This window comes from Arachis ipaensis, chromosome B1 (genome assembly GCF_059453495.1).
Source record: "Arachis ipaensis isolate K30076 ecotype BB chromosome B1, ASM5945349v1, whole genome shotgun sequence".
Lineage (NCBI taxonomy): Eukaryota > Viridiplantae > Streptophyta > Magnoliopsida > Fabales > Fabaceae > Arachis > Arachis ipaensis.
Genome location: NC_142436.1, coordinates 5,396,251 through 5,422,713, shown reverse-complemented (window position 1 = coordinate 5,422,713; position 26,463 = coordinate 5,396,251). Strand labels below are relative to the sequence as shown.

The 26,463-nt window shown below is 32.7% G+C and overlaps 1 protein-coding gene across 3 annotated transcripts; it reads left to right on the top strand.

Moving 5' to 3' along the window:
* Positions 1-235: 235 nt before the first annotated feature.
* On the top strand, positions 236-11,664 carry VLN1 (villin-like 1). Of its 3 annotated transcripts, none has more exons than XM_016309653.3 (23): positions 236-495; positions 1,253-1,390; positions 1,807-1,906; positions 2,150-2,218; positions 3,078-3,311; positions 3,603-3,780; positions 3,896-4,022; positions 4,364-4,529; positions 5,465-5,615; positions 5,716-5,801; positions 5,899-6,054; positions 6,456-6,524; positions 6,620-6,688; positions 6,782-6,919; positions 7,429-7,557; positions 7,725-7,872; positions 8,009-8,019; positions 8,527-8,667; positions 9,223-9,348; positions 9,486-9,551; positions 9,700-9,916; positions 10,901-11,079; positions 11,352-11,664. In XM_016309653.3, the coding sequence occupies exons 2-23, from the start codon at positions 1,335-1,337 to the stop codon at positions 11,463-11,465; spliced, it is 2,730 nt and encodes a 909-aa protein (XP_016165139.1). In that variant the 5' UTR covers positions 236-495; positions 1,253-1,334; the 3' UTR covers positions 11,466-11,664. The 3 variants fall into 3 exon arrangements, 2 of the variants coding, with proteins under 2 accessions (XP_016165139.1, XP_020972084.1); XR_015902193.1 differs by having other exon boundaries at positions 349-495; positions 6,782-6,949; positions 9,223-9,406; XM_021116425.2 differs by having other exon boundaries at positions 349-495; positions 6,782-6,949.
* The last annotated feature ends 14,799 nt before the right edge of the window (positions 11,665-26,463 follow it).

The window sequence follows — 26,463 nt, the reverse complement described above, 5'->3', positions numbered from 1 at the left end:
AAATAAAGCAGTAACTATAGACATATAATTTTGGTGAATGTTAACTTAAATTTGACTTAACTCACTTTCACTAATCTAAATTCTAAAAAAGGAGTAGGGAGACAGCAAGCTGAGTACTGTTTGATTAATCATGATTATGGATATTGATTAAGCTTAGTGCAAACTGCAAAGTGAACCTTTTGTGGGTCCCTTTACAAGCTGGACGATAAAGTCAAGCATGCTTTCCTTTCTTACTGTTTCCTTCTTTTTATTTCTTCCTTTCATTTATTTATTTTTTAATTTTTTAATTTTTGTTGCTGCTTTTGGTGAAGTCACTTTCTATATACCAAACAGTATTAATTAATCAATATTCCAAATAAACAATTTTTGTTTAGACTTTAGACTTTGAATGTGGCAAAATCGGAATATCCAACATTTGTTCTTTTTCCCCTGCTCTCTTGTCTCTGTTACTTCAATTCAATTCAATACGCGCTGAATCATCTGAACAAACGCAAGGTTTGATCTCAGATTCTGTTCATTCAATTTGTTTTATACATCAAAGCTTTGCAGATTCTCCGTTTTGTTTTGTTTTGTTTAAGCTTCTAGAAACTTCAGATCATTGGAATGACCTTTGACCACTTGTCTTTAGTGATTTCAGTAGCTTAGATATGAACATTTTGTGATTTGTAACGTGCACTGTGCTTGAATGTGATGTTGATTTTGTTACATTCATTTATTGTTTTTTGTTTTGTTCTTTTTGATAAATCTCAGGCATTTATTATTCCTTTGTCAAACTCGCTTGGATTTCTTGTTTTTGGTGGGGACAATCTTGTCACTTCTCAGTAGATTTAGATGTTTGTACTTTGAATTATGGACTATTCATGTTATAGAATGATTCAAATCTTAAAAGAAATAAGCATACTGCAACTCATATGAGAAGTTATCAAGCTGAATAAGAAAATAACTATAACAGAAACATGGAAAAAGTTGATATGGGCTATGATAACAGCTTTCATTCATCGCTGTAATCGCTTGACAGTTGAGTAATCTACACTAGTTCAGTTATTATTTTTCTTTGAATGCCAAGTTTTCTGTTTGATGTTAGTTATTGTATAATGGTAGCTTTTCTTTGCTTAGCTTATTTACTATATATAATACCTAGTTCTCAGCAGAAACTCCTCAAGTTTCATTCTTTCTCATTGCTTTGTCCCTAAATCTTACAAACCAGAATGTGGTCTGAAAAGTGAAATCATATTATTTACATTTGTCTCAGGTTCTGAGGACTAACATAAATCCTGGATTGAAGATTTATCTCATTATCAACTATTTTGGTGGAATATTAGAGCATACAGATAATGCCGGTTGCCAATAAAGACTTGGATTCTGCATTCCTAAATGCAGGAGCAAACCCGTATCCTTACAATCCATTTATGTTAAATTTCCTTATATTATGTCTTAAGTCTATTGAGTATTGACTATGCTCTAATTATCTTCAGGTTCAGTTTTTTATTTTTTATTTTTTTGATGGGCTAAAGAAAATTACAAATAAACTTGTATCTGCTATCATTAGATGAATTTCTTCTTCATTATTGAGGTGATGCTAAGAAAGGAAGTTGGAAAATCGGTTTTTGCATTTTAATAGTGGCCAGTTTTAAAAAGTAGTTGGTGGGCACATTGAAGTGGTAGCCGGGAGACTTAACTTTTTAGTTTAATCTTTGTCTCCTAATTCTTCCAAATTTGTGTTTCACATAAAAGAAGAAATTTTGTTAAAATGGACTTCCTTTCTTTCACCGGCTTTTCTGATTTTCACTTAATTTTCAATTTTAGAGGCTTAGAAATTTGGTGTATTGAAAATCAGCAGTTGGTTCCAGTGTCAAAATCAAGCCATGGAAGATTCTATACTGGAAGTGCATACATAGTTCTGAATGTAAGATACTGGCAACCTTATTTCTTTCTCAGTTCTTTTCAATTCATGAAGTCATTGATCGCTATATCACAATCGAAAAACCCAAGTTTTCAAAGATCCCATCACTATCTTTTCACTGTTTCACTATATTTTTTACTTTACCCTGCTGCTTTTGGATTTCAACTTCACCATAATGTCATTGTTAGTAGTTTTCTCTTTTCTGTATGTGAAATTGATACCTTTCTTTGTGTTTATGGAAAACAGGCAGTTTTTCCAAAAATTGGCACTCCTCAATATGACATACATTATTGGCTGGGAAATGAAACAAAGAAGGTTTTTATCCACTCTTGTTTTACTGTCTTGCTTGCAGTGATAGTTGTTTATTACTCTTAATTCTTTTCAGGAACATTTGTTTTAAGCTTTACTACACTTATGTCTTCAGCCCTTAGCCTTAATGCAGTTCAACATTTTCCTAAAACAATTTTATGTCTTGTTTCTCATCATTTTTTTTATGAAATTAAATTGTTCTCTAATTTGAGTAGACGGTAGAACTTCTTATAGATGTAAAACCAAATGGAAGGGCTCATCAAACTATACTAACTAGTTTACAGTGCTGGAATTTCCAAAATAAAGCTCGTTTGACGTGCCATTGCCGATTTGGCTCATTTCTGTTTATCCGATAGACATCAACAAAAAAGGGACTATTATGTCTATGTGTATTGGATTATAATATCGTGCCATTATTAATAAATGTGGTTAGATAGATTGACTGAGGAAGGATATTTGGTATATTGGATCCAAGAAATCGATGCCTAGAAGCTCATTCCAAAGTTACTTATGTTATTAATGAAAAAAGTTCTATACGATATTAGTTATGGACAAGTGCCATGTTGAAGCAATAATTGTTCTTTCAATGGAACAAATATCTATGAATAGATGAAGGATAGTCCAATAGTTGAAAGTAGAGAGAGAAAGATAAATATCACAGACAAAACTATCATAAAAGATTTAGATTTTAATTGTTTCATTGTTAACATAGACACTAATTTATGTAGCCAATCCCACCTTATCGGACAACTTGGTTGTTGTTGGAGAAAATATGATGAATTAAATAATGAACATAGTAATTGAGTTGCATATGAGTGATGATTAAACAACATGATCTGCATATTGCACTGTTTCTCATAAGCAGGTGGACTCGGCTTTGGCATCAGAAAAGGCACTTGAGTTGGATGCAGCCTTAGGATCATGCAGTGTTCAATACAGGGAAATTCAAGGCCATGAATCACAGAAGTTTCTATCTTACTTCAAACCTTGTATTATACCCGTTGAGGGAGTGTTTACATCAAAGCAGGGGAGCTTGAATGGTGAATACCAAGTCCGCATGTACACATGCAAGGGGGAATATGTTGTTCATGTGAAAGAAGTAAGTTTTCTTTGAAGTTTGATAATTAACTGCTTCTGTCTTCTGATAATGTCAATTTACTCCTTTGCTTACTCCTTTTGATAGAAAATTATAGTTGTATACACTAAAGCTATTTTCTATTTCTCTTGTCTCTCCATAAATATTGTATGATCTTCAAATTAGTTCAACTGGATTTGATTTTTTAGCCAATGATTTTTTCAAGGGGATGGAACATTGATTGTAAGCTTTACATGATTACTACTGTTGATCTGTTTAACACATATCTGTATGACATGCTTATCAATTTGCTAGGTGCCTTTTCTGAGATCATCATTAAATCATGAAGATGTATTCATATTGGACACTGCATCAAAAATCTTCCTCTTCAGTGGATGCAATTCTACTATTCAAGAAAGAGCCAAAGGTTTGGAGGTTGTTCAGTATATCAAGGATAATAAGCATGGTGGAAAATCTGAGGTGGCAACAATAGGTTGGAATATGTGCTTCCTTTCTTTATTCTTATAAGTTATAACCATCTTTTTCTTTTCTTTTCTTTTCTTTTTCTTCTTTTTTTGAGTATAATCATCATTGTATAATTATTGTAGAGGATGGAAAATTTGTTGGTGATTCTGATGTGGGCGAGTTCTGGAGCTTCTTTGGTGGTTATGCTCCCATTCCCCGAGACCCGCATTCTGTGCAAGAATCCGTGGCTCCATCTGTAAAGCTGTTTTGGTGAGCTTCAGAAATTCATGTGCATGTTGCTGGTGTGATTGCATCAATGCGTGTGTTGATAATCCACACTTGCTTATCCTTATTCATCTTAAAGATCTCCAACGTTGTTATATTGGATCAATAGTTGAACTGATTAATATTGATATGCTTAACTTTTACCTTTACAGGATCAACTTAATAACATTAATGTTAAGAAACAATCTAATTCGTTTTGTTATTTGGTTCAAATGAAAATAATTTTTTAAGGAAATGTGTGAGATAGAGATAGAAGTAGAAAGTAATTCTGTTTACTTTCTGAATACCTATGTTACTCTTAACTAAACAGTTTGTTTTCTCAATAGGATAAATTTACAGGGAAAACTTTGTGAAACTGGAAGCGAACCATTTAGCAAAGACATGCTTGAGACAGACAAGTGTTACATGTTGGATTGTGATAGCGAGATTTTTGTTTGGATGGGAAGGCAGACATTATTGACGGAAAGAAGGACAGCAACCAAAGCTACAGAAGTAAGAGTCCCTTTCTTTCAAGTTTCCCTTTTTTCTATTTTTCATGGAAGCCTCAGGTTTTTCTCGGTCTATGGTGCTATCTTTTAAGAGTTAATTTACTTCCAAGTTCCAAAGAATCAGGCATGTTGAGATTGTGGGTTTTAGATAGAAGAGGCAGAAGAGAGAACAAAAGGTAAATGAATAATATTATGAAATAGGATGATTTGATACAATAGACAAGACATTACTCGTATTTATAATAACAACGGGGATAGGAAAGGCGTAATCCTAATTAAATAAGCAAATAATTAAGAAATAACAGTAAATATTAATATTAATTCTAAGAGATCACATCTGATATTTTCCTTAATGTTCTATTGATATTATCTTGATTTCTAACAAGGCATATATACCTGTACTTATCTCAAACTTTCATTCTTTAATTTAAATCCAGCCAACTTAGTGGATCTCTACCACATGCTCACTTTCCACGTTTGTTCTTGAAAATTTTATGTCAGAATCCTAACCATGTTATTATAGAGCCAAATTGTGTCCCCAAAAGAAATATATATTCTTAGGAGGGTTTGATCTTCAGATTTCATATTCTCTATATACCTTGTAGCCACAGTTCTAAATTGTGATCTCTCCGGTCCTTTTTTAATTTGTCACTTCAGCCATATACTCAAGAATTGAAACTAAAATCAATGCTTCATTATAAAATATGTTTATTGAAATGCTCGAGTTTAATTTTCAAAATCTAATTGATCCATTCTATCAATCTCAAACTACATTTCTTGATTAGTGATGTACTTAGATTTTAGTAAAGGGCAGTAAAATTGGAAATTTAGTAATAAATTCTTTGTTGAAATGTGCAAATGACAGATAAGTAAGACCAGGAAATTTTCCTTAGAGTGTTAATGTCATGGCCTATTCTCACTACCATCTCCAAATACCAGGATTTTGTCAGAAATGAAGGCAGATCAAACAAGACTCATTTGACATTTTTGTCAGAGGGATTGGAAAGTCCGATATTTCGGTCATATTTTACTAATTGGCCTAAAACAGCGGAGCCTAGGCTTTATGAGGAAGGCAAAGAAAAAGTAGCAGGTTTAGTACCTTATACAATTTAGTTGTGTTTAAGAAATATGCAATCATTTCCATAACCTGTAGTTAAATTTTGAACATTATTTTTCTTCTTTCGCCACAGCCATATTCAAGCATCAGGGTTATGAAGTGAAAGAGCTTCCGGAAGAAGACAATGAGCCGTCTATAGATTGTTCTGGGAAAATAAAAGTATCTTATTGCTCAAAACCTTGCACTTTCTTGTTTCCAAATAGTCATACTTGTTTTTTAGCCAGTGTTAACCGTTAACTGAATACTGCAAATTCAGGTTTGGCTGGTGGATGGTGATGAATTATCTCTTCTTTCAGTTGCAGAGCTGACAAGGCTTTACAGCGGAGATAGCTATATAGTACAGTATACATTTCCTGGAAATGGAAGGGATGAAACTCTCTTTTATGCTTGGCTTGGCTGCAAATCTGTAACAGTAAGCAATAGGCAATGTTTTTTGTTATGTATCCTGTAGGCAATTTTTTCTACTGAAATTCACATAAATTTATTAAGTATTCAAAGTTGTATTATTTACAGACAATCTATTTCCTTTTCTTTAAAATAAAAATTATATACTATAGGATAGTCTAATGATGTTTTCTTAGTTTGTTGGAATTGCAGCCCATGACATCTTATTTGGCATTAAAATTAAAAGTGATTTGGAAGTGAAATTTTATTTCCAGAAGCTGTCTAAATTTTACCTTCAATCTTGTAATTATTATTTTTTTTTTTCGTAGCCATGAATAAACTCGAATTCATGTATTCGGATAAGGGTTGGTGGTGGTGGTTGTTATTGTGAAGAAACTCTTAATATGTTCTATTATTTTTGGCTTGCAGGAGGATAAAACAGCGGCCATTTCTCACATGAATATTATGGCTGATTCAGCAAGAACTAATCCAGTTGTGGTTAGTGACATTCTTGCCTGCTCTTTCATAATAAGTTGTCGAATAATTATGTGCAACAAATAAATTAATCTAATTTTCATCACATGCCTGTTCAGGCTCAAATTCATGAGAGTAAGGAGCCAGTTCAGTTTTTCTCAATACTTCAGAGACTAATCATATTCAAGGTATGTACACACTATAATCTCATTTTAAGGCTATAGCTCGTAATTTTAATAGAAAGAAGCATGCGCTGAATTTTTTATTTTTCTTGTTGTAAGGGGGGAAACAGTTCAGGATATAAAAAGTTCATAGAAGAAAAAGGTACCACAGATGAAACCTACAATGAAACACAGGTAGCTCTGTTCAGAGTTCAAGGTACAAGTCCAGATAATATGCAGGCAATCCAAGTTGATCAAGTATGTTTCAGTGACATTCTTAACCCAGGGGTGAAAGTCCATTGTATTTTTTTTTTAATCTCTAGTTACTAGAAAAACTGAGTTCCAAGGCTTGAAATGTTAAATGTGTTTTCTCTTTTGAATAAATAAATTAAATTGCATCAGTTAATTCCAAGCTTTAATAAAGCTCTTATTCAAGTTGAGAGCTGGAGTCACTAATATATTTCATTACTAACTGTTTCAAACTTTCAATATCTTGTTCTGATTGTATATGCATTAAAAAATACTGCAGGACTGTAAGAAGTTATACATATTTATAGTTTTTAGTAAATATAATTTATTTGATGGAACCATAATAACATGATAATTAGAATAACTATTTTTATTTGTATTGTTTTCTCTTGGTCTGTTTAACTGATTTAATTGAAAACTGTTGGCTAGCACTAAATTGTATATTGCGTTCAATTTCTCCATGTCGAATTTTCTCACTTTTCTATGCTTTCTTTGATCATATAACATAATTTTTATAGGTTTCAACTTCCCTGAATTCATCCTATTGCTACATTCTGCAAACTGAGGCATCTATCTTTACTTGGATTGGGAACCTATCTTCGGCTCGAGACCATAATCTTCTTGATAGAATGGTGGAATTACTTAATGTATGTCACAGTGCTACAATCTTATCTGAATGCTATTCTCTGGGAAAGAAAATTTAATAGAAGTTTTGGCATTTTGGTTCAGTTAAATTATGTGACTGGACATTATTTCTTTCTTTTTGTGCTATTTCTTCTAATGACCTGTATAACATTTTGAATGCAACTTTCAGCCAAAGTGGCTACCTGTATCTGTGAGGGAAGGTAATGAACCCGATGATTTCTGGGATGCACTTGGTGGAAAGGCGGAGTATCCAAAAGGAAAAGAAATTCAAGGATTCACAGATGATCCACATTTGTTTGCATTGAAAATAAATGGAGGTAAGAAAAATACCCTTTTGAGGAAAATAATCTGCTTCTCACTTGGTTTAGAATTATCCTGGATGAAATGACAGGGAATGCATGTCTAATTGATGGTTCTGTTTCTCACGCAAAATTTATTTGGATTCCATCTCAGGAGGTTTTAAGGTATATTGGTTCTACAAATTGAAACTCTTCATGTGCTTTATAAAATATTATGAATTGGATATCTATTACATATGGTTACATGTGTGTTTTGTTTGGCGTGCGGAGAGTACAAATCATGGTTCCAACTTCCAAGGAGAGGAGTCCATGTTTCAACTTATTTTGATATGTTGCTGAATTCATGTTGGGTTATATTTTAGCTTTAATTTTAAGGTTACCAATTGAAATTTTTTTATAAAAAATATACAAAGTTTAAGCAGAAGGGAAAATAGCTCTCTTTTTCCATTGGACCAAACCATGATTTGCTCACTATAAACCAAAATACACCCTTAGCTTTTGAGAGTCAGCAAAACACATTATTGATGAAGACAGACAATTCAAAAATAATTTAGTTTCATACGATATCGTCTTATTAATTATTATTGTTTCCATGGTTGCCAGGCTTTGTCAAATCATGTTATTAATAGTATCAGATTTGGACTAAGTGTGGCCTTGATACAACATTTTCAGGTGAAAGAGATATACAACTATACACAGGATGACTTAGTTACAGAAGATGTTTTATTGCTTGATTGCCAAAAAGAGATTTATGTTTGGATTGGCTTACATTCAACTGTCAAGTCAAAACAAGAAGCTCTCAGCCTTGGATTGGTAAATTGTCTACTTTTCACTTATGATCTTTTTAAATATATTTTTTCCTGAACTGATAGCCCATTTGCCAAAATAACACTTAGAATTGTGAACTTGACAGTTAACACTGCTTCCTTATCCAAAGCTATATTAAAGGCATTTTGTCTGTTAATGGTCATTTCACTTAGCCGTTTATATTTCCTATACATTATTCAATGTTCATAGCTACTTTATTATACCTTGTAAGTATTCTAATTTTTCTTTTGAAACATTGGACTTTAACCCTCTTGGACTCTGCTATCGAATCAGCTTTAGTTCTTCAGTAAAAAGGAGTCCTGTTGGTTGTGAAAATAAATTTTGTTCAGTGAGTTTAATTATAATTCGTAGAAAATAATTTGGATAGTTTTTTTTTTCCACAGTTTATTATTAATTGTACGATAGCCGTATGATAGGAAGTAATTCTTATTTCTCTATTTCTCTATAAGATGAGATCAAATTTTACACTTTTCAGTTTAATATATAGACTTAACATTTGGTGCAGTATTTTCTTCTCACAATTGAAATTGTAATGAGCAGAAGTTTCTTGAAATGGATGTTCTTGTTGAAGGCCTCTCTCTGGATATTCCTGTTTATGTGGTAACTGAAGGTCATGAACCATCATTTTTCACTCGTTTCTTTTCATGGGATCACACAAAAGCAAATGTAAGTCTCATTTCTGAAGAGTCCAGTTTGACAGGACTGAAACTTCAAAAGACTAGAGGCAATTCCCTGCCACTTTATAGATCATGCTCTTGTCCTAAATCTGATAAACTATTTTAACTGAAATGTGGTTGTTACAGATTCTTGGCAACTCCTTTGAACGAAAACTTGCAATTCTGAATAGAAAGTCAAAACCTTTAGTAGAAGTAAGTGACTTCCTGGACATATTATGTTTCTGTGAATTGTTGGTCTCGTCATGAAAATTTTAAGCTGAGTTTTAGATAGCTTTCAGTTTTATTCCTTTGGTTTATGTGTCTTTCATCACCTTCTTTAATCTACTATTCTACTATTCAGGGACACAATAGAATCCCATTGAAAGTCAACTCTAGGGAATCTACCTCTAATGGTCACAGAAGCATTTCTATTACACCCAGCACCCGAGGAAGAAGTAGTTCACCTGTACCTGGTGGTGCCGGCTCAGATTCTAGGCAATCAGGTGATCGGCTTCTTTTGAGCACTGATTTGGTATCCAAGAAGCTCTTCGAAGGATCTCCTGCCAACAGCAGTGCTGGTAATAAGAATCCTTTTTATACAACAACAAAGTCTTTTCCCACCTAATATGGTTCAACGTGGATAAAAATAATGCTAGTGTCTTTCATAAATATATCTATGTTTAGCCCATATATATTTAAATTTTTTTTAATAAAAATATTTCAAGTTTCTTTCATCAATGTTGTAATTTATTTAGTTCTATGTTGGGCTATATGGTGCATGCTTTTTGCTGATGACATCGTGAAGAGACGCTTTAGAGGTGTACAGTTTTGCATAAGCCGCAATAAGACAAAAATATATGAAATGTAAGTTAAGTAGGAGGAAAGGAAATATTAACACAAAGCGATTCAAGTATCCTGGGTGTATTATTTAGAAAAATAAAGAGATCGAGAAGGATGTATACCATAGGATTCAAGCAGTTAGTCAAAGTAGCGAAGTGTGTATAGATTTATATGCGACAAAAAATGTACTTTTAGAACTTAAGAGTAAATTTTATCACTCTACTATTAGACCATCTATTTATAAGCCAAGATGAGGATGCTTAGATTGATGAGTGACCATACATTTATAAGAGAGAAAGTTAGAGTAGCATCTATTGTTAAAAAATGTTGGAATCTCGTCTTATGTGGTTTGGATATGTAGGGAGTAGACCAGTGGAGCATTTAGTTAGGAAGGTGGATTAGATGGAAGATAGACAAGTGACGAGAGGAAGAGGAAGACCTAAATAGATTGTACATGAGGTGGCCAAGAGAGACCTAATTTATTTATGGATTGTAAAGAAGACTTCATAATTATTCTGTTGTCCAAAGTTTAGGTATGAATTTTAACCATTTGAACAAGTGGGACTAAATTTGGTGTATTACTTGAGTAAAATAGAAATTTCTCACTGCTGTTGGCATCTACAAAATAAATTTTAGTATCTTGCAAATGGATTTCCTGAATGGCATTCAGTTTTTCACCTTTTTTTATGATTATTTCATGGTTTATGTTTTTCTGTTCCCAGAACAAACAATGCCAGTTTCTGGTTCTCCAGGATCAGAATTGTGGTCCTCAAATGAGACTACGAGTATCATTCAGAAAGATAGAAATATTGATGGGGAGAATTTGATGGTACATCCTTACGAGCGTCTGAGGGTGGTTTCTGGTAATCCAGTAACTGGCATCGATTTAACGAAAAGAGAGGTATTTCTTGAACTGAAAAATTCTTGCAGCCAATTTTCTTATATTTACTCAACCTGTTCTTCTAGCAGCTTCAAATTTCTTTTCTTCCTGTTGAAGGATCACTGAGAAAAACCAAGAAGTGAAAAACTAAAAATGATAATTAAGTTCATTACACCATTCATTATTACTTTAAATTTCCATATTTTTTATTCTGTAGGTATTTTCTTCTTAGCCATTTTTACTTTTTTATGCTAAGAAAGTCTTCTTTTGACTATATATTCTGATGAAACTAGGCATATTTGTCCAATGAAGAGTTCCATGAGAAGTTTGGAATGCCCAAAACTGCTTTCTACAAGCTTCCTAAGTGGAAACAAAACAAATTGAAGATGTCCCTGGATTTATTTTAAGGCCAAGGTTTTTCAAGATAATCAAGATCATGGCCAAGAAATGCTTGTATTTTCTTGCAACACTATATATAGGAATTTTCTCTTATGTTGGTGCATATTGAGGTTTTGGGTTTGAGTGGCTCTCTTTTTTCTGTGATGTACATGAACTTTTCCAGATACATATTCTTTCATTTTATCTTACACTCTATTTTGTGATGAATTGATTATGGTTGAGGTATGCGTATTAAGGCTTTCCCTTAATATAAAAAATACAAGTTTATGAGTCGAGTTTACAGTTTAAAGTTTAAGTTTCACGAATTAAGATAAACTCGAGTTTGATTTCCTTGGTATAAAGCTATCTTCACTACATTTCTCAAATTAACTTAAAATAACAGCAATGTTAAGCAACGTTGACCATCTAGGAGGATGCTTGTGAAGGAGTGTACAAGTGCATAACCTTGTTCTTCAGTATTCAAATAAAAAAAAAGAGTTTATATCTATGCAATTGTAACTAAAAAATTGTTATATTAATATAACATTAATTGCGTCATGTCAATAGCAAAATGTACATTTTGATTATGATACTTTCTCTTTTTTGTATTAAACTAGTCAGGAACATGCGTCACGCAAGCTTCATTACAAGATGATGACTTCCATTATTATCAAAACCTTCATAATGAAATGTAAATTATATCCAACGTTGTCAAGGAAATAAAGATCACATCATGTATTGAATATCAAATTTTTCTTTTATTTTTGGAAAAAAAATTATATTGCATATGTAAATTAATAAATAAATGTTTATAATTCCAAACCAAATTATCATTATTTTTAAATTATTTATCTATATTTTTTAATAATTTATCTATATAGTATAGAAAAATTATCAGGTATACCGAGAATATCGGTGTTCCAGTTATTTTAACCGTTGATTTTAATTAATATTTCGGTTAAAACAACTGAAACACCGATATTCCCGGTATAGACTCTGCCTTCACCAGTCACCGCACACATATTTTATCTTTTGTATGTGACTGTGTTGATAAGGAGGCCGTAAATCCAATAACACCTTCAGTGCAAGTAGCAAGGAATAACACATTTGTTGACACAGAAGCCCGGAATGGAACAGTGCCTTTAACAATAAATAAATAACCTGGAAATTAATACTCAAAATTAAGAAAAATGGACAAAAATACACATAATTTTTTACACAGTAGATATACACTCTAATCTTATAATAAGTCATTTGTACACACTAATATCAAATTTTGTTGTTATTTCTACTCTTGTCGCTTGGATAAGTTTTTTGGCAGCAGTAGTATTGTGTAACATGACTCTTTTGATAATACAGTAAAAATTAAATGGTAAAAAAGATTTGCAAATGATTTAAAATTTTTATTCTCTTTTTTTTTTTTTTTCAAAATTTACTTCGAAGTTCGAACATATAGTTCTAACAGCTATTTCTGAATTACATCCCTTGATCCACATCTACTTTTTAGAGAAGAAAGGAAAAGAATGAAGATTTTAAATCACTTGAAGATTTTTTTTATTGAAATTTAACAAATTCAATAATTTAATATTTAGTTTTCAATGTATAGTCATAAAAAAGGTCACGTCATACAATGTACAGAGTCATCTGGCAGTCATTACCATCGAAAAAATTACTCAAACGATAAAAAAATAGAAATGACAACGGTACTTAATATTGGTGTGTATAAATGACTCATTAAAAAATTAGAGTGTATATTTATCTATCATATAAAAATTCATGTATATTTTTGTCTATTCTTCTCCAAAATTATAGTTAAAGATTATACTTCATAAGTTTAACAATATATTATGGTGCCTGTCCAAAAGAAAAAAAAACAACATATTATGGTACTAATAAAACAAAAATTATAATAAGTAGTTTCAATTAATAAAGTATTAATACATACTCTATTAATAATTAAAAATTAATAGACAACTTCTAAACTTATCGAGTATGATGTATAATATTAATTTACGGTAAATGTGTTTAATCATATTATTAATAAACTAATATTTAAGACTAATTAGTATATTAGTTAATTATGTATCTGCTATCAAATAGGTCTTTCATGTTGAAGGGCCTTTTATATGAATAAAGTTTTTTTAAGGCATTATTCTATTAATTTTCATTAATCGGATCTGTGTTGAAGTTGTTTGTTATAGTAAATTCTAAAATGTTACATTTTAATAATTTTTGTATAATATTTTAGAGTGTTTAAAATTATTTTAGGTGAATTTGAAATATTTTAAAATGTCTTAAAAAAATTTAAAAAATTCAACAAAAATCATAAAATATTCTAAAAGAATGTAGATATGTATATAAATATAAAGATTGATTTAGAAGAATCTAAAAATATTTAAGGAAATATAGTAAACTAGATATTTGTAATGAAAGTTTTGGATAATTGATCTAGATTATTGATTAGATTTAATCTTAACCGTTTATTTAAAGAGTAGATAACTATAAATAAGACGAGAGTTTGGGTATGTAAGTAATTTGTACAAGTATTTGTATAGTAAAGTGTTATTTTTATCAAAATTTTAATTTTTTTTTTATATTCTTTTATATTCTTAGTTCTCTTACTAAATATCAAGAGTTAGGCTGACTTGGTCATAACTCAAGAATTTAAGTGAGTTTAAGTGCCAACACGATAGTGTTAAAGCGTGTTAAAGGTCATAGCAATTCGGGATCAGAATAAAGTTCGAGAAGCATTACAAATAATCTATGGATATGACTATGGAATATGGAGCATGTTGAAACCTAAAGAAAAAAGGGTAATTCCTTCTCTATGAAAAAGCAGGAAGGTTTGTTCTTCAAGCGAGCTAAGAGGTAAAGACCCTGACTGCTTAGAAGAGATAGTTCTTTTGTTGGAGAATATTTTATCTTCTATAAATGTACGCTTTCAAATGATAGAATATGTCAAAGAAATCCTTAAAATTCATATGTCTTGAGAGAATTAGATGTTTTTTTTTTTTTTTTTGAAAAAAAAGCTCCAAATAAAAGATAAGTTTGAGGATGCTTTGAAGCAATTCAAGAAAACTCGAGTTTGACTTGAAGAAATAAAACTTCAACCGACTATTATAAGGGAGATCACAAAAATTGATCTTCCAAAGTTAAAGGAGTTCAATAGCATAAGGGACACTCGAGAGATACTCTGTCGTGTGTATTTTTATTGGTTATTTGATCACTCCTTAAATTTTGAAGTACTTTTTCATTTGTCATAGAAATACGAGTCTCGATAGCCTCCTTGTCATGTTCTATCATTTTTGAAAGGGCATATCTATATAGGATACCCAACAAATAAATTCTTTTTTTAAGATGTTAGAGTCTTTACCTCTTTACTCGCTTAAGGAACAAACTTTCTTATTTTTCCATTGAAAAGGAATAACACTTTTTCTTTGGATCTCAACATACTTTATGGTCACACTAGAAGCTATACCTATAAATAACTTGTATTGTCTCTCAAATTTTACTCTAATATTAAATTGTCACAGCCTTGAACACACTTCAACGCTATCATATCAGCACTTGGATTCACTAAATTTTTTAGTTAAAACTAAATCAACCTAACCCTCAATAGTTAGTAAGAAAGTTAAAAACACTAAATAACATAAAAAAAAATAAAGTTTTGGTGCAAAATAATACTTTACTACACAAGTACTTGTATAGATAGCTTATACACCCAAATTCTAAATTGTCAATTTTTTTTTGTAATTATTCACTTTCTAAATAAACAGTTATAATTAAATCTAATCAACAGTCTAGATTAATCATCCAGAATTTTTGTTACAAATATCTTATCTATTATGTTTATCTAAATTATTTTAGATTATTTTAAATTACTCTTTACACTTGTGTATATATTCATAATCTTTTAGAATATTCTATGACATTTCATAACTTTTTAAAATATTTTAGGATCTTCTAAAACTTTACAAGATATTTTAAAACGTTTTAAAATTATTCAAAATATTTTTAGACACCCTAAAATACTATACGAATAATATTGAATGTAATATTTTAAATTTACTGTGACATGTTGCTCTAATTAAGAGAAAAAGAATAATAAAATATATTAATTGACTAACATTTTCTGTTTGTAGTTGTTTTACTACAAATATTAGTCTCTAATATTTTTCTACAAAATATCTCAATGCCGGAGGAACAATGGCATAAAACTAAATTGTTTAAGAAGGATGACAATGTGGTACAATTTTCCAGGATGCTGACAATTATATTTATATTTTTTTTAAGCCATAAGAAATTCATTGGCTAAATAAGACAACTTCTATGAATTAACGAACCAGACAGAATTAGATTGTAAAAAAATACCGCATCACGACTTAAGCTTACTCTTAGCAAAATAAAATAAAAAAGTTCAAAGTGAAAAATTGATCAAGTCGCATCAATCTCTTATATCGCTAAATTTAAAATTAAAAACAAAATAGTAGCCCCCTTTTTTTTGTTTTGATAATACTAGACGCTTATTAATGAATAGAAGAAATAAGACTTAAGATAGGAAACATTTTAAGTGCATCGAAAAGTATCGGTACTTTAGTTATTTTAATTGTTGATTTTAATTCAGATCAACAATTAAAATAATTGGAGCAATAGTACTCTCGGTGCACTTGAAATATTTCCCTTAAGATAATGCCCAAAATTGCTAAAAACCTTGTCGCCTCATGGTGATAGGTTTTGGATTGCAAGTGCCTTTCGCTTTCTGGGTGTAAAGTGCATGCACCCATTAAAATCCAAAGAACGAATATTCCATTGGGCCGTATAAAATGTTCCATATCATGACATCAGAGTTCCAAATTTTGAAATATAAATGACCACACTTTGGTATCTGACTCCAAAAATATAAAAATAAAATAAAATAAAATAAAAATAATAATAAATAGAACTGTGGTTACACTACGAAATTTGATAGGATCATTTATTCATTTTTAAGTATTTTTTATTTAAAAAAGTATTTTATTTTTTATTAATTAAATAAATTTTAATTTTTTATTTTATTATATTTTATATGATTAATTGAAATTTAAAGGAATAATTTACTAATCAGATTAATTATATATTTTTAGTTTTTAAATAAATTACATATAATATTTTACTTAAAATGAAATTAAAAAAAGTTAAAGTCTATATAACCTACCATTTTATTTATTACCTTGTTATTTTTTAAAAAGTATTATACTCTTTATTTTTTCTAGAATGTATTAGTGTTCAAAAATACAAAGTTACAAAATGACAAGTATTAAGACTTAATACAAATATTTTAGCTCTAATCTTATTTTCTTTAAATATAAAATAAAATTTTAAAAATAACAAGTATGTATATTTTTAAAAATTCTGTTTGTTGAAATACCAATGACGTCAAATGTAAAAAAAAAAAAAAAATTATAACCACTTTATCCCTCTACCTTGTGATAACAAAATTAAGAATTTACTAAAACCTAAAACTATGTGTGAGATCTCTAAAGATGAAATTGAGTTACTATGAATAAATCCTTTGAATGGGTAACAAATATTATATACTAAGTCAATTATCAATGTAGGTTCATTTTTTAAAATATTGGACTGCAATTTGTGTTATGTATTATTATGATGCACTTGTGTATTTTACTTACATATTAAAAAAATAGAAAATTATTGTCCGCGATTTGTTAAAGACAAAAGAAAAAGACAAATAATGAAGGGGTGATTATTGCGAGGATGTAAAAAAAAAAAATTGTAAAAAAGAGAAAATAGTAGGAGCGACTTGTTAGATGGTGGAGGCGACTTGATGTATGGTGGGGGCGAATTGATATACGGTGGGATGATTTGTCAGGAAAAAATAAAAAATTTGAATAGCAGTGACTACAAATAAGGGCTCAGTCAAGACTTGGCATTCATTTTGTTGTTCTTCGTCCTGCTCCTCTTCTTCTCTTATCTGTTTTTGTTTTTTGATATATTTGTTGTTCTTGTATTTAATTTTTAAAAAATTAATGAGAAAAATGATTGATAGAGTTAGTTTGAGAGTGTATTTTAATGGTCAAATTTTATTTCAGATATATGAAGGTATAAGATTTATGTGTGAGAATCTATGTGATATTGTTGTTCCTTTCACCATATTATTTAAAGAATTAAAAGGTATAATTTGTGAAATGATAGATCCGCAAATATTAAAAAGAGTTACTAGTGTTGTGCACAGGTATTCTGTAATAGTATTTGAAAGATTCATACAATTCGAGACCAAGTATGTCACTGATGAAGTAGAGATGCAAGAAATGTTTTCAATATATCATGAAAGTCGATAACAAGATTCCGTCATCGAGCTTTATGTTGAGTTTGAACACTTGGCTTATGGGGCTGAAGACGCCGATAGAAACATGGATTGCGAAGGTTACAATAATGAAAGCGAAGATGAATTTGAAGACAACTATAAAATAGATGATTCAAATGTAGATGGCGACAATGTGAGTTAAGTCTCAAAGTGGTCTCTAAAGTTACATTCGGGCCTCAAATTGATCCCTGAAGTTAATAATTACCCATATTCATCTTTGAAGTTGCACTCCGGGACCCAGAGTCGTCCTTCAAGCATTTTCCGTCAATAGACACCATCGAAAAGCTGATGTGGATTCGTCTCTGATACGCTGGCCAAGTACCGGCTAGCTGACGTGGATTAGTAAATTTTTTTGTGGCAATTTGGTTTCTGAATCAAATTTAAAAACCATAATCCCCAAATTTCTCTTCTCTTCTCTTTCCTTCTCTTCTATACCCAAATTTCAAAATTCTACTTCTGTACTTACTATCAATTTTTATTAAATGATTTGATTGAAAACATGACAAGCTGTATTTAGTTCCACATGCTTCAGAGTCTAGATAAAATAATGGATTCCATAACTCAATGTCTCAAACCATTCACAACCATTTAGTACTACAAAAATGATTGAAAATCCTCCCCCACCCATTACCCTAAATCACGAACAACCAGTTACTGATAAGATTAATGCTGACCATGTTGTAACATTTTTCAGACTCAAGAATGCAGGCTTTCTATGATATCGAATTATGAGTGAACCAATAATAAGTTTGTGCATTATGCAAGATCTAGCCACTCAAGATATTTTGAGTCGCTTAACTCCATCTTTTTCAACAAGGGGAGAAACTATAATAAGAGATTATTATCATTATTATGTTAGCAAATTAGCATGTTGTATAAAAAATTTAGCTATTTAATTTAAAGAAAAAAAAGTGTCTTAACTATTTTAATTATTTCTAAAAAGATATGCAAATGAAAAGTACTTTAGGGCCTTCCCATAGACATCTGGTATTGCTATTAGGCATGCATATTCAACTCAAAAAGCATATTCCTTGTAAATTACATCCACTCCAAATCCGGATAGAATATGCATATTTCTAGTAGTTATAATTATTCTATTTCTTGTACAAAGTGACTTTATAATCAATTCCTCTGAGTAAATACCCATAGTCGTCCCTGAGATTCACGCAAATACCCATAATAATCCCTAAGATCCCGATTTCCCCATTGTAGTCCTCCAGATAGAGCTCCGAGCACTCAAAGTGGTCCCTAGCCATATTTTAGGTGATGAGTCATCACCGGAGCGCTGACGTGGACTTGGATTGCCACGTGGGAGGGGTCCAAAACGTCGTCGTTTTGGGTTTGACACCCTTAAAAGCCAAAAATGACGCCGTACACAAATACTTCACTTCACTTATCTCTTCTTCTTCCACCTTCGGACTTCTTCTTCATCTCCCCATCAATGGCGTAGCCATAGGGTTGTATTCGCTGAGTTTAGGAAAATTTGAGAGAAGAAGTAATCCGATCAGAAGTTGTTATCGTTCTTCCCCTCCTTCACCACCATAAGCACGAGGTTCTGACTTTGTGATCGGACTCAAGGTAACCTTCTTTTTTTTTTTTTCAATACAGTGTTGGTTCATGATATGCAAGTTGTTAGTATAGTTGAGGTTCTGGAGTTTTGGTCTCATTGTAGTGTCTAGGGTTTGAAGGCTGGCTGGGGTTTGTAGGGTTGCTCTATTTAACCTGAATGAAACACGGATGAAACAGGGAGTTGTATGCAGGATTGGAAAAATATATTTTCTTGTGGTGATTAATTTTTTTTAATGCATTAGTAGGCTTTCTTTACATTTTGTCTTAATACATGTTCCCTTGTATTTTCTTTTTGTATTTTCTGTAGGTAGCACCTTATGAACGTCCTGTACTAAGTAAGACTTACCTTTTTCCTGAGTGTAAGTTGTGATATTCTCTCTCCCTCTATGCTATAATTATCTTGATGTGACAATTGGATTTTGCAGCCCCTGCTAGACTTCCTGGTTTCCATGTTTGTGTTGGAAGTGGAAGAGAAAGATTGCTTCCTGAGTGGTATAATGAAAAAGGTGATTATTACGTTTGGTTCATCACAATTATTGGATAGTTTTAAGGACAACTAGGCTCTCATGCTAAGTGAAAACAAGAGTAAATTAGAAAAATGGTCCCTAACAATGATTTTCCAAATGCAAATTTAAATGTTTGATTGCAGGTATAGAGTTGATTCTTAGCACAGAAATAGTGAAAGTAGACCTTGCTGCAAAATCTCTATTTTATTTCATGCCATACTGTTTTATTTCTTTATATGTTTTTAAAGAAGTGCATTATAATCTGATGTAAATTTGCATAATTAACAATGCAAAAATGCTTTATATATAATTGATCCTCAAAAACTATGTTGGGTACTCAAACCAAGTTAATTGAAGATTTATATGCATATAACAGTCCTAAAACTATCATTGCATGATTTGAAAAGGTTTCAACTTTGCTTTTTCAGGTGAAAGATTGGGGGTGTGGCTTGTTCTCTTTCCAACTGTTTATTTATCAGTAGGAATTGCAAATGCATTGATCCTTATAGGAGGGGAAACCATGAAACTCTTCTTCCAAATAGTTTGTGGTCCAATGTGACCTCAAATCCTTTAGGTTGGCTTCTAAATTTTTTGAAAGGTATTAGTGCTGCTCGTATAAAAGAAATGCAACAAAATCTTTGCAAGGTTTGTATTCTGGGTTATGTACAGTCTTTTGCTGCTGAAACCTTGCAAAAACTTTCTACTGTTTCCCAATGCCAATGGCAAGTTTAAGCATAATTTATGTCCCGTGCAATATAACCACTAATCACCCTGCATATTTGTTATTTTTCTAAAATTGATATTTAGTTGAATGTCTTGCTTTCCTATTTGGCATTAATTGCTTTTATTTTGTTTTCCAGTACTCAATGCATTTCCTGTATCCTTGTCCAGCTCAACCATTGGGTCCTGAAGACTTGGTTTGGAGAATGGTTTGTTACTTTCTGTTTTGATATTTTTCGATATGCTTGACCCTCAGTATTCCTAGACTGCTTCTTTTAGGAACTGAATGGCATTGTTCTCCTTTAACTATGGTATTGTTCTGTTTATGATGATGCTACAGATGGCTGGGAAGGTGGTGAAGCTTCATTCCCGAAGATCACAACGTGTAGTTCAAGGGTATGAAAAAGAAGAAGAAGAGATGAAGTCGAAGAGGAGATGAATTATATGAAAATTTGGGGATTTAGGGTTACATATAATACGAAGGACCAACATGGGTACAAATTGGAAATTAGCCAGCTCAGCTAGCCATTGGACCCTCCAGCGTGGCAATTTGAGGCCACGTCAGCGCTCCGGTGATGACTCATCACCTAAAATATGGCTAAGGACTACTTTGAGTGCTCGGAGCTCTATCTGGAGGACTATAATGGGGAAATCAGGATCTTAGGGATTATTATGGGTATTTGCGTGAATCTCAGGGATGACTATGGGTATTTACTCCAATTCCTCTAGTTCTTCTAATTGATTGACATTGTCAAAAATTATAAGAACCTTTAAATTATACAGCCTATTTGTTACAATCTCGAATATTTCAAAAGAACTGTACATCTTTAGTTTTCCTCTGTTAAGAGTTTGGCAAAGAATTTGCTTTTGAACTGCCATAGCACCACCATCTTGATATAATTTGCTTATGTTTTCAATAAAACAATAACGTTCAAACTGATAAAAAATTCTGTCATACAAGACAGTAGCAGAAATTATTTTGAACTGACATAGCACCACCAAAAATTTTTTGCTATCATATAAGAATTTATTTTTGAACAATGTTTTTAGTTTCATATAACAGTAATAGTAACATACTAAGAATTTTGATAATAAGCCAATCAGAATCTGTGATGAACCGATGGTTGAATGAGGAATAAATAATTTCAAATTATAAGGAAAAATCAAATATTAACTAGCCACTAGATAGAATATGCAAATTAAGATAATAATAATTTCAACAATAGATAAATGCATTGCACAAGAATAAGGGTAGATAATAACAATTTCAACAATAGATAAATGTATTTCAACACTAGATAGGATATGCAAATTATGATAACTTGGCAGTTCAATTCTTAAATGGAGGAGAACTTGGCAGCAACAATAACAACAAAGTGGAGGAGTGCAAAATCAACACAATATAGATAAATAAACGCACATGCCCTAACAAAAACAACAAACAACACCATATTTAACGGCTAAAAAAGATGGACTCAGAGAACTGAAGAAATAACAGAGAACATCAAAATTGATCTTTTTCTTTTCCAAACCCTTACTTTAACAGAGACAACGCGGTTAACAACCCAGCACATTAGCAATGACGACGATTGTGCTCAGTGGATCGGAGGCGATTTGGTTTCTCCGTGAGGAAAATATTACCAACAACGTGTTATATCAGAGCCATTGAAGAGTAGGAGAAGAAGAAGATGGGTAGAAATTGGAGTTTAACGTTATAGATAGAATGATACACCACTTGACGTCATTTTGGCCAAAACACATGCCAAAAATAATACGACGTCGTTTTTGGAGTGCCAGCGTGGCAGGAATCGATTCACCTCAGCTTTCCGATGGCTAGTGATGAACGAAAACTGCTTGAGGGACTACTGTGAGTCCTAGAGTGCAATTTCAAGGACTAAATTGAGTTACTATTAACTTCAGGGACCAATATGAGGCTCGAGTACAACTTTAGGGACCACTTTGAGACTTAATTCCAACAATGTTGATTGCACTAATGAGACAGATGTAGAAGAAGTGGCAAATGTACTAGCAAGCCAACATCTGTTTGGGGAGCCGTCTTCTATGCACATTTTGGACCTTACGGCTTTGAATGCACCGGAGTTTTTTGAGTATGCAAATACTGGTATGTGAATATAATATTAGTAGAGTATATTTATATTTTGCTGTACTATAAGATGATGATTCTATTGTGGTTGCTAATTGTAATGTATAATTGGTTTTTGTGTTATTGTTGCAGACCCACCTATTGTTGCAGACGACGAATTTATTATTGGGATAGAATTCAGTTCTAGAGAGATTGTGATCGCGGCCATCAAAGACTATATGATTCGTAAAGGAGTTGACTACCGGGTATACGAGTCTAAGCCAATGTCATTTTATGCCAAATGTGTACAATATGGAAATAATTGTGATTGGCTTATCAGGGCTAGTTTGATTCGAAATAAATATTATTGGAAAATAAGACGTTATAATGGTAGCCACACCTACACCAGATCTATTATTTCTCAAGACCACTGCAAGTTGAACTCAGACACAATCGTAGAAACGATAAAGTCATTAGTGGAAGCTGACCACCCATCTCTGAAAGTGTGATCTGTGAATGTAGATGTTCAGGAAAAGTTCAATTACACGGTGAGCTACCGCAAAGCATGGTTGGTAAAACAAAAAGTCGTTGAGAAGATTTTTGGTGGTTAGGAGGCATCATATGAGGCTCTGCCAACATGGTTTGAAGCTATGTGTAAAAAAGAACCAGCAGCAGTTATGCAATTCGAAACGGTGCTTGTCTATCGAGGGGATGAGTTGACTCAGGATATCCGAGTATTACAGCGAGTGTTATGGAGTTTTTACCTTTGCATTAGAGCATTCAGACATTGTAAATCAGTTGTGTAGGTAGATGGCATACACTTATATAAAAAATACAAGGGAGTTCTGATAGTTGCAATATCACAAGATGACAACGAAAATATTGTGTCTATTGTCTTTGCCATTGTCGAAGGGGAGACTACTGATGCATGGTACTTTTTTCTTTCTAATTTGAGAAGACGTGTCGTGATTCGGGATGATGTGGGTCTTATTTTTTATCGTTATGAGTCTATTACTTCAGTCATAGCCCATAGCAATGGAGCATGGGATCCTCCGAGAGTTATTTATATGCATTGTATTAGGCACATAGCAGTGAACTTCTTGAGAAATTCCAAGACACCGTATTTGCAAAAGCTTATTGTCAACATAGGTATATAACATTTAACATTACAGAGGTTTGAATCTTTTTTATAGTGTGTAAATTCCTAATATCGTTTTTTGAAACAGGCTATTCCAGGACAGTTCATGAATTTAATACGTGATACCAATGACTACATGACCGCGATGAGGTATATACTCGGTGGTTGGATAGAATCTCTCGCCATCAGGAAGCATTCAGCAAGCATTCAGGTTAGTATATTTGATAGGTGAAACGAGGTGTTCGAGGTCTATGAGATGCCATCGGGTATGGAGTACGCAATCGATCTATGCCACTGGCAGTGTGATTGTGGTGATTTTCAGGTGGATCGGATTCCATGTCTCCATATGTTTGCATGTTGTGTGAACCAACGCTTGGATTGGCAAGTTTATGTGATTGAGGTTTACCGGATGCATTAGGTTAGAAAGGTCTGTAGAGCCAGGTTTAGGCCACTGGAAAACCCAACTACATGGTCAGTGGTTGAAGGACCAAGGATGATACCTAATCCTAGCCTCAGGCGAGTGTGGAAAGGGCGTCCAAAAATCACTCGATTCTTGAATGAAATGGACATACGCGAGATGCGTGCTCCAAGGCGGTGTAGGCTTTGTGGTGCGGAGGGTCACAATTGTAGTAGATGTCCTTATAGGGGTGGATCAAGTGCATGGGGCAATGTTCTAAATAGTTAGTGGTTGAGGTGATAACGTATGTGTCACACCATTTTAGTGCCCAATGAGAATGCCTAATTGGTATATTCTCTGTTTGCGTTCGATTGTCAATTTATGTTCTAATTTTTTGTATAGTTTAAATCCTCCCGTGAAGTCTCACTTTAACTACAAAGCAAGCAAAATAGTCTCTGATACATCAAATTTAACATAGTTCAATGTACTAGATTAAAGTCTTAACAATAGCAAACCACAATAACAATAAAGTTCAACATAATCCATGTTTTGAATCATGATAGATAAAAACAACATAGTTCTAAATGAAACAAACCACAATAACAATAAAGTCTAACATAGTCCATGTTTTCAAACACGATAAAAAATAACATAGTCATAAAAATGACAACCTAAACGAGGAGATACTACTTGCTAAACTTGCTCTTTACTACCTTTGCCATACTCTTCATTTTTCTACCAACATTCTTCTTGATTGTTGCTGGAGTAAACCGGTTATGACTTCTTCGCAAAGGATCAATCCATAAGTCATAACCCTTATTGCAAACACATCTAATACCTATACAATGATACACAATAATAATGACATCAACAAGGAGTTGCACATACGTGAATTAAAGATAAATCCTACCCAGAACACAACCATGCATTACTAATAAATTCAGATGTATGGAGTTAAAGTTAACACAATTTATAATACCTGTGGCGGGTGTACACACATCCTTAACTACCACATCATCATCATCATCATCCTCAGTGTTGTCATTATCATCATCAGCATCCTCGTCGTCATTGTCATCCACCTTATCACGGGGTGCATTCACTAAGGTGCATATAAAGGCATCTGCCTCTGGCTCCTCGTCCTCCACCTTGACCTCCTCCTGAATTGTTGCTGCAACCGTGTTAAAGATCAAAACGAGGTATGCTCCCACTAGGACCTGTGGGACGGACAAATTCAACTCCTCGACCGAGACCACTCCTACCTAAGTCAAAGGAGAATGACTCTTAGATGGATCCCCAGAATGCCCAGCATCGATGGCATGTGAAGTCTTGAATCAAAAGACATGCGGCCATGCACCACTTCAAATGGTCTGTCATCTTGATGTTGGAGGATTTGCCTTTGACCTGGATAACTACCCCACTGTGATTGATCTGCATCATAAAAAAACTCTAAATTTGGTTTATAGCAGCTTGGTCCATTTTAGGGATAAAGAACTGTTGTTGGTCCACTTGAGGAGAAAACAACATCCCAGGATCCTGAAGAACTTGTTGTTGTGGAACTGGTTGTGCTTGTGGTTGTAACTGTAACTGTGGCGGCGCTGGTTGTTCACTAGGAGTATTACCTTCGCCCAAGTGCAAGTGACTAGAAAATTCACTTCTGTACCAACTCATGTAAAACTCAGACGCATCATAAGTAATGACTGGATTAAGATCCTTAAGTCGGCGATCATATTGGTCTTGCCATATTGAAATCCACTTATCGTGCGCTACAATCCAATTCAAATTTTTAGGACCTGTCAATACATTGTTATGCGCACCACCAAGATTCTTTGCAGCTCCAAGAATGCCTTGTTGCATACCGAACTGTCACATCACCCTGTCAGAGGAGAAGCACTGGACCATCTAGGTCCTTACAATCAAAACGTGATGTCCAATATAATGATCGATACAGATAGACAAGACATGCTGAACCCCCAACTAAATTTACTTATCTACGCGAAAATTACGGAGCAATGGTAGAAATTTTCAATATACTCCATTGCTATATTTATCACAGAACAAGGTTGTACCAAACAATAACATAATATGAGCTTTTATATACCTTTGTATAACAACAATATCAGTCAAGTCTGTATTATTTTTATACCTCCTAAGTCATGTCAACTTAATGAAATTTTTCCGACAATCACTCCCTGTGGGTGCACTTTTCAAATTGATCCGTGCACTTATCCACTGTCTAGGAGGCTCTGA

What these genes read in the sequence shown, in the direction of transcription:
- VLN1 (XM_021116425.2), top strand. Translation starts at nt 1,335, where the DNA reads ATGCCGGTTGCCAATAAAGACTTGGATTCTGCATTCCTAAATGCAGGA. An exon ending in GAATGGTGGAATTACTTAAT is followed by an intron (nt 7,558 to 7,724) that starts GTATGTCACAGT and finishes TGCAACTTTCAG; the next exon opens with CCAAAGTGGCTACCTGTATC. An exon ending in TCGATTTAACGAAAAGAGAG is followed by an intron (nt 11,080 to 11,351) that starts GTATTTCTTGAA and finishes TGATGAAACTAG; the next exon opens with GCATATTTGTCCAATGAAGA.